The sequence below is a fragment of the Rhagoletis pomonella genome, unplaced genomic scaffold (assembly GCF_013731165.1).
Source record: "Rhagoletis pomonella isolate Grant_MI unplaced genomic scaffold, Rhpom_1.0 Rhpom_scaffold_00002, whole genome shotgun sequence".
NCBI classification, from domain to species: Eukaryota; Metazoa; Arthropoda; class Insecta; order Diptera; family Tephritidae; genus Rhagoletis; species Rhagoletis pomonella.
In genome coordinates this window covers 102,830,561-102,839,730 of record NW_023458556.1, presented here as the reverse complement: position 1 = coordinate 102,839,730, position 9,170 = coordinate 102,830,561, and the positions used below count along the sequence as shown (strand labels likewise).

The 9,170-nt window shown below is 37.8% G+C and overlaps 2 protein-coding genes across 5 annotated transcripts in view; one reads left to right on the top strand and one right to left on the bottom strand.

Moving 5' to 3' along the window:
- The window catches only part of LOC118734272 (transmembrane protein 132C), a 614,903-nt gene that overhangs the window by 12,301 nt on the left and 593,432 nt on the right, over nucleotides 1–9,170 (top strand). The window lies entirely within an intron of this gene.
- LOC118734275 lies at nucleotides 2,733–3,843 on the bottom strand. Its single transcript, XM_036463989.1, has 2 exons — nucleotides 3,497–3,843; nucleotides 2,733–3,400 (listed from the first exon to the last, which is right to left on the bottom strand). Exons 1-2 carry the CDS (start codon nucleotides 3,508–3,510, stop codon nucleotides 2,812–2,814), a joined length of 603 nt encoding a protein of 200 aa, XP_036319882.1. The 5' UTR covers nucleotides 3,511–3,843; the 3' UTR covers nucleotides 2,733–2,811.

Here is a 9,170-nt window from a genome sequence, read left to right as displayed (position 1 = left end):
GGGACCGAAAAAAAAAATAGTCGCAAAAAAAAAGCACCCTAATAAGTATGTTGCTATAATTATGATGTATCTTAAATATGTAAATCTTATTTATTTAAATATGAATAAACATTTTGAAATGAGTTCAGAAAAGAAGCTTTGATAATATAGCCCCCAAAAGCCTGCTTCTATCAGAATGATGGTTGCACCAGCTTCCGAGAACAAGCGCTCGCTTGCCACTGGTCGTTCGGCATAATACCATAATACGAACGGAGTGAATGAATGTCGATGTTTTTCACTTTTCTAGACGATGTATCGTCCAGCAAAATATCGGTTTTAACATCGATATTTTTGGACGAAACATCGATGTTTTGAAAACATCGATGCATCGTTTGCATCCCTAATCGCAGTAGCTTGGCGTTGTTTTCACATTTCAGTTATCCGCAGTGTTTCGATATTTAGAAAAAAGCGTTTGCTGAATTCGCTAATAGCAGACAAGCCGACGGTTGCGCAGGACAACGTCTGTCGGTTTGTGCGATGAAGCTTTTTATGTCTACACAAGCGTTAATAGGAAAGTGAGCGTGAAATTTAAAATTTTGAAGAGGAAGGTTTGTGAAATTTTTTATCGATTGTCAAATAAGTAGGCAGTTATTCGGTTGTTATCAGTGTTGCCGTTTTAGACCTTTGGTGGCTAGATTTAGCTACCACATACTTTTTTTGTCCACTTTAATTTAAAATTGCCCCTTTGCCCCCACGAAAAAGTTGTATATGCTTAATTTGGTCTAATTTTTTTTCATTTAGGTAAGAGATGAATTTTTAAACTAAGAAAAAGACTGATATATATACATATATGTATTTTATGGTTTTTATATATGCTTAATTTGTTAAATGGCCCATCAAGTCGATTGACCGTGTATGTTCTTGTGGCGTGATTGTACCCAGGGTAGGCAAAAACTCGGACTCGTAGCTGCAATAAGGCGAGGCACGAGAAGTGTGGCTTGCTCGGCAAACGAGCGAGCGCCGCTTGTTTGCTCGGCTGCTGTGTGTTGCCTCTCTCGCAGTGCCGAGAAGAGTGTCCAGATTTGGCGATTTCGCGCCAATTTGGCGATTTTTTTTGGATATTTGCGCGTAAAAATTTAGGAAATCGCCGTTACCGATTTTTGGCGATTTTTTCCCTTTAAATTTTTTCCAATTGTAAAAATATACAAAACTTAGTTTTCCGCGATAATTTTACAGAAGCGGCTAATGACCTGCGTTTATCGCGGACTTGACTAAAGAAGCATATTAAAAGACTGTCAAAAATTTATAATCGCCCTAATGGAAGAATTAAATACTTTTAAAAAAAGCTTTGATTTTGTCACCAGAAAAGTGTGTTAATCACAAGAGGGCGAGTTTCAGGGACCTGCCAAGTCACAATTTGACTTTGAAGGAAAGAAAAGCAGCGGAAACTGAATATTAACTTTCCCATGGAATAACTTTTTCATAACCATTCCATCCGACTCTGAAGAATTTTGGATAATTGCTTACGGAGTGAAAACCGCAAGAGGCAATAAAATGTTTGGAAATATAAGTAAAGTAGCCTTCATATTATTATCCTTGCCGCGCTCACATGCTTTTGTTGAGCGCGTTTTTTCCGTAATGAATTCAACAAAAACTAAGATTCGTAATGGGATGAGGTTGGAAAGCCTTAATTCAATAGTTCGAATAAAGTGTTATATGAAGGCTGATAGTTTCTGCTGCAAAACGCTTCCAATATCAAACAGTATGCTATCAAGGTTGAATAGCTCAATATATGACAACAACAGAAATGTAAATCATTCAGACACTATAGGTGATTTTGAAGAAATTGTGGAAACAGCTGACCTCGCCTTATTATAGGTTTCTATTTAACCTATAATAAGGTTTCTATTTTATTTTTAGCGCCAAGCTCGTAAAAAGCGGATTGTGCGATTAATCAATTAATATGAGTTATAATAAATTTAATAATTGCGCAGTCCTATTGCAAAATGTGTTGAAACAAATATTTTTAAAAAGTATGCGTATTTTTAAAGAAAATTGTTTGTACATCCCTATTATACATATAAGTGATTTGTGTTATTTATTATTACCCTCTGAAGGTATTATATTCGTTTTTGGTTTTAAAAACCGTATTATAACAAGATCTCATTTTGAAAAGAAAAGATTTGTTAAATCGATTTCTGGAATTTTATTTAAAAAAAAAAATTGCGATTTTTGGCATTTTTTTTAACAGAAATTGCGCTTATTTTTAAACAATCTGAACACCCTGGAGCTCGGCTGAGTGGAAGATCGACCTATCTCGGCAACCAGTTCGAAAACACTCTATCTCAAAAAACTTTTCAAGAACGCCCTATTTCAGAATTCGTTTCAAAAACGCCCTATCTCAGCTGCCGATTCAAAAACGCCCTATATCAGCATATTTTTAATACATTTTGAAGTGAGATAGGGGGTTTTTGAACCGAATTTTGAGATAGGGTGTTTTTCAATTAAATTCTGAAATAGGCCGTTCTTGAAAAGTTTTTTGAGATAGAGCGTTTTCGAACTGGCTGCCGAGATAGGTCGATCTTCCACTCAGCCATCGATATATACTTATGTACTTCCATATAATTAGTTTACTTTTCTAAATTTTCTTAATGAACACGGAATAAATCATTTTTTTAGACTTCATTTTCATTTAATTTAATTTAATAAAATATATTAAATTAACATCACATGGTTTCAATAATAAAAATAATAAAAGATTTCAATCTAGAAAGGTTAAAAAGGTACATTTCACAGCTTCATCTTATGACTAATAAAAAATAAATTCAAAATCTACTTTTGCAGACATCGGTTCAATATTGATTTTAATTCCAGCAACGCTTGGATTCGCTCTTTCTCCAGTGAAAGTTTTTCCCTCTCCACAGCCATTGCTTCGTCATGTCGGGTTTGCTCTTTAATAGCTTCTTCTTCAAAAAACTTTAATATTTCGCTGTTTGGGTTTCTCCGAGGATGTGGTGCTCTACGACTTGAAGTCGGTGGAGAATTGGGTGGCTCAACATTACCTTCTTCTAATGGCGGCGACGATGGTAGCTCCAACGACGCTTGCAGATTTTGTGGCGGAGGATTGATAGAGTGCCTGGTACCATACACCTCGTCAAAATCTTCAAAATATAGCCAAGATGTTGCTTCCCTACTGGAGGAATTATTGCGCTTTTTTATACGTTTATACGATACCAGCATATTTAAAAATTTTCTTTGTGTAATGTGTCTGTCTATGTTAATGTCTCTGTTGATTTTTTTTACTTCTTCCACCACCTTATTCCATAGAACGCTCTTTTTTCTCCTTCCAGATGCAAATTCGTCTTCCATATTTAATCGAACTCTAAGCAGCAACTTAACTTCAGCCGTACTAAGATTTTCGCTGAAAATAATAAAAATATAATATAAGATTGTTTCAAAACTATACGTTTAACAAATTTTCATTGTAAAAATTACAGAAAATTAGTTTTGTACTCACTTTTCTTCCGACATGGTACAAGCGTAATCAGCGGCAGTGTAATTTTTTTATGCAAATGATGAGCGACGCTTGATAGAAACATGGCGTTTTAGAACGCTCGACATTTGCAGTGCTGCCATATTAGCATTTCTGAACGTTCTGCTGGTCCTGCAAAAGCAGTATGCGCATTATACTGCATTACTGAACACACCCACAGTACGACAAGACCTACTTAACACAAAGCTCATCAGACACAAAAATTTAACCCTAAACGAGGGGACACAGCAACACGGAAAACGACAGCGAACGACGAATAGGATTTTAAAAACAGATTGGCATTAACCACGAAAGCAGACGGACGTTGAAAGTAAAAAAACCCACCACCGCGCAATAAATTGTTAAACGTGAACTTTTAGTTAAATAATTAAATAAGGCTATCGTGTAAAATGTAATGTGAACTTATTCGTAATAAATGTTTAAAAGCTAATCAATCGTTTTATTTCATAGCACAGAGAAATCCCACAAGATTTGGTGTCAGAAGTGGGATGCTAAAAATACAAAAAAAACGACATTAACTTAACAAACTAACTTTTAATGTTAAGTAGGGCCTGTCGTACTGTGTTAACCAAACACGATAGTGATCAGTACTGTGACTTCTGCGGAAAAGGCACCATCGAAGACCCGGAGCACATACTTCTACTGTGCCCACGATTCAGCGAACAGAGACGTAGACTCCAACAGTATATCAATGCAGCACTGTCTCCAGAAGCTGTAGTAAATTATATGCTGAGAGGTAGAGAGGAATGGAGTTTATCCAGCAGTGAAATAACGTCAATTATGAAATGTTTGAGATGTCTAGAGCGGCAGAGACGTGCAATAGGTATGTAATGCAAAAGCGCGGATTGGAACCTAGGCCGTTCCAACCGCCAAGGCAATGCGGCTCTGAAATTCGGGAACCCGAAGAGCATGAGCGGATTGGAACCTAGCGCGTTCCAACCGCCAAGGCAGGCGGCTTAGAAACTTTCAAACCGTCTCCCCAACATAGCGTCGGCGCGGATTGGAACCTAGGCCGTTCCAACCGCCAAGGTAGTGCGGCCTTGTAACCTATTCGTCAAAATCGTAGGAGCGGATTAGAACCTAGGTCGTTCCAACCGCCAAGGTTATGCGGTTTAGAAACTGGCGCTCTCAGACCTCCTCCCCAACAATGAAGTTCATTTACCAAAGCGTAGGCGCGGATTGGAACCTAGGCCGTTTCAACCGCCAAGGCAGTACACATAAACGTGCATGGGCTTGAGACTCGAAATTTCTGAATGCCTGTTCAACGAAACTACCAGCGACGGGGCTGCTCAATCTGGCCCGACCGCTACAAGAAAATCATCTAAACGGGTGTCCTCACTATTCCAAATAGTTAATATATAAGTACCGTGTTTGTATATGGTTTTAACTTCAGGTAAAGACACTTAAATAAATACATAGTAGAAAAAGAAAAGAGTTTCACTAATTAAGACGTGGCAGAACCTATTAGGTACAGCCCAGGACTGAGTACATTTGACTGGAACGTACGTGCGAGCTTAGTGCTCAAACAGCCTCCCGCCGGAGTACTTGACGGTGTTACTGGGGGGATCGGCACTTGGACAGTAGGAGGTCTAGTTCGGGTTAAAGTCCACACTGACGGGTACAGGCTTTCGATGCTTCCTCTTCGTAAAAAAAAAATAAAAAAATGTATGTACATATGCATGTATTTTGTCTTTACAGAGAAAATAAGTAAAGAGGATAGTAAATCGTTTGTGCAGCAGAAACAAAAAAAAATCCTAAGCACTTTTTAACACCCCAAAATAGTTTGCTATTTACTTGTAGCAGTTATGCTGTATACCTGAAAGAAATATATGAAGATAATCCTTTGTGAACAAATTTATTTGTGGCCTGTTGTCCAAGGACATATGTATGTACATTTGTATGTATGGATATGTATTATTATTATTATTATTATTTATTAACAAATTAAATAAATTATTGCATTAATATTATTGAGCGAGCATTAGCTGCCAGGACTATCAGCTCTAAATAATAAACTCTTTGTGTATCACTTAAAGAAGTAAAATTGTTAATCAAAGATCAGCTTTAATAAAATAATTATTTCTATATACGGACACGAATATGCTTTATAAAATTGTTTATATAATTTATATTTTCTTACGTAGGCGTTTTAAGAAGTTCAATCCAGTTGCTTTTAAGATATTGGTTTCTGATTTCAACTAGGATATAACAGTCTTGAAATAACCTCTCTGAAGTTGGCAGGACAACTTTTGCTCAAAGCAAAAATTCCTATCGGATAATTTGCCGTTAATTATCCGTGAAAAGAATAATTTTGCCGCGGACATATTTTAAAAAATATCGCGTGCCCTGCTAACTTCCGTGAAAACCAATTAAGGAAACCCGCTAAACCCAAACTAACTATTTGATAATTTGCCGTAAATTATCCGTTGTTTATCCGTGAAAAGAATAATTTTGCCGCGGATATATTTCAAAAAATATCGCGTGCCCTGCTAACTTCCGTGGAAGTGGAGTTTTTTTAAAAATATGTCTGCGACAAAATTTTTAGTCCCACGGATAAACAACGGATAATTTACGGCAAATTATCAAATAGTTACGTTTGGGTTTAGTTGGTTTCCTTAATTGGTTTTCAGTAGGTGACCTGTTAACTTCCACGGAAGTTAGCAGGGCACGCGATATTTTTTAAAATGTGTAAGCGGCTAAATTATTATTTTCACGGATAAACAACGGATAATTTACGGCAAATTATCAAATAGTTAGTTTGGGTTTAGCTGGTTTCCTTAATTGGTTTTCAGAAGGTGTCCTGCTAACTTCCGTGGAAGTTAGCAGGGCATGCGATATTTTTTAAAATATGTCCTCGGCAAAATTATTCTTTTCGGATAATTTACGGATAATTTACGGCAAATTATCCGATAGGGATTTTTGCTTTGAGAAAAAGTTGTCCTGCCAAGTTCAGAGAGGTCTTGAAATATGTGTTTTAAAGAGAGCGTATCGCCACAGAGTGCACAGGATGGAGGTGGATCACCGGCCAGGAGATGTTGGTGAGTGTCCTGGGTATGGCCAAGGCGCAAACGGGAGTAGTTCTTAATCTGCGATTTTGGGATGTCGGCAGGGTATCGTATATTTTTTAGGTCTCTGTTGATGGGTGAGTAGTGGTGATGGTTATATTGAAGCCATTCGCTCTTCGATTTTGCCTGGAGGTAACGCTTGATTGCTGCACACATATCTTTCTTCTCGCACGTTCCATCTTTTGTTACCGGTAGAGTGAGAACAGATTTTGCTGCCCCATCAGCCGCTTCGTTGCCGTAGATCCCTATGTGACTAGGGATCCAGAGCAAGCGTATAGTAGATACCTTATCGATGAGTAAGTATCTTATTTGATTAATGGTCTTAGGGTTTGACAAGGGGTTTTGAATTGCATTTAGCACTGATTTGCTGTCCGTGGCAGCCCTTCTCCAACGCCATTGTTATTGCGCAGCGGATTCCGACTGCTTCTGCAGTGAAAAAAGACGCGGTGTCTGATAGAGTCTGTACCCTCAAAGTGTGACCAAACTTATTTACTACTGCGAAGCTTGCTGGTGAGGTTTCAGTTCTCGGCCCATCTGTGAACCATATGTTCCAGCCATCAGCTTCATAATGAACTTTGCGCTCTCGGAACAAACATAAGAAGACATCAGATTTCATGATCTCCCATGGCGGATGATTTGGTTGGTAGTTTCCTCCATGTAGTGGAAATCTAGATCTTTGGAAATTTTCAGTATTCGATGTATTGCTGAGGGAGTTCTTTGCTGTCTTTGTGTGTGGCTAATGTTTTTGATGTCATTATCAATGAGCGAGTTGGATGGAAAAACTATTTTTGGTATTAAGCTCGAATAGACTTGATGTACTCTTTCTTCTACAGATGGTAAACCAGCCTCTGCTAACAGGTTTTTGATGGGAGTTGTGCGATATGCGTAGAGACTCGCTCTCACCGCTTGGTGGTAAATCGGCTTGAATGTATTTAAGATTGATCTAGGAGAGTTTCCATACATAATAGAGTTTTAGTTAAGTATATAAGTGTATTAGTAAGTGCATGACATTTTTTACTTGCGAGATACGTAATAAGGTTTATTATGGCAGCTAATGCCCTTTTGATATTCAAACATTGATCCGTCCAGCGGTAATTATTGGAAAATATAATGCCTAAGATTTTAAGTTTTTTTACATTCTCTATTTGAACATTATTTACAGCTAAATTATGGTTGTAAAAATCACATGAGTGTTTCCTACAAATGTGGAAATTTTTACTTTTTTCTAGAGATATTTTAGCTCCCGAATATATGGTCCAATACAGAATATCTTTTATTATATTCTTAAAAATTAAATTTTTTTCTGTATTTTTATTCCTTCTACAGAATATGTAAACATCATCTGCAAAAATACAATGATCCACATAGTTATTTGATTTTATTATGTTGCTTATTTCGTTGAAGGCAATGCTGAAGAGCACTACCGATAATGGGGAACCTTGCGGTACGCCATTATTTAGGGTATACGTCTCGGAGAATACGTTTTGTATTCTGACGCGGAATTTTCTATTTTGTAGGAAGGACTTGACAAAAGAGAACATTTTGGGACCAGTTCCCCACGAACGAAGGCGGTTTAAGATGACATGGAGTCCTATCCGGTCAAATGCTTTTTCAAAATCTAGTGATAGCATGGAGACGTGATTGCGGGCTGAGAGAGCTTTTGTCACATAGAAGTCTATGTGAAGGAGGGCGTCTGTACAGCCTCTGTTAGGACTGAAGGCTACTTGGTTAGAGTTGATGAGTAACTGCGACTCAGTGAACCATGCAATACGATTTGCTATTATCCGTTCTAACACTTTTGATAAGCAAGAGAGAAGAGAAATAGGACGGTATCCGTCAGTTGAAAGGGGAGTTTTATTTGCCTTAGGGATAGGAACTACAGTGGCGACTTTCCAGTTTTGTGGTATGATACCGGTATCAAATATAGTGTTATAGAGACATAGCAATCAAGATTTTCCAAAATGGGACATTTCTTTTAACATTTTGTAAGAAATGCGGTCGAAGACAGGAGTTTTTCCTTTCGCTATTGCGAAGCACATCGATAATTCTGTCGCAGTGATTACTTTTTCGATAAGCTTTGCTTTCGGGTGTATTTCGCCAAGAGGTGTTAGATGGTTTAGGGCATACAATTTTTCACTTCTAAACTGATTAGGGAAATTGGTATCATCAGAGTGGTTAGACCACACTGAGGCAAATTGATTTGAAATTACTGATGGGTCCGAAGAGATGTAGTTATTGGTGTGTATAGCAACGACCGGTTTGTATGGATTTCTATTGCAAAGTCTGTTGATTCTATTCCATATATCGGAGAGAGAAGAGTTGGGGGAGACAGATTCCGTAAACTTCTGGAAGCTAAGCCTTTTTTGAGCTTTCATTTCTTTACGGAAGATAGCATTGCGCTTTTTGAAATTAATAAGATTTGTTGGCGTTGGGTTACTTTTGAAATTATAGCAAGCTTGCATTTTTTCTCTTCGGAGATTTGAAAGCATTTTGTTCCACCAGGGAACATGGGTTTTTGGACGGTGGGATGCCTGTGGAATGCAACGGTTTGCTGCTGCTCGGATCGCTTTGGC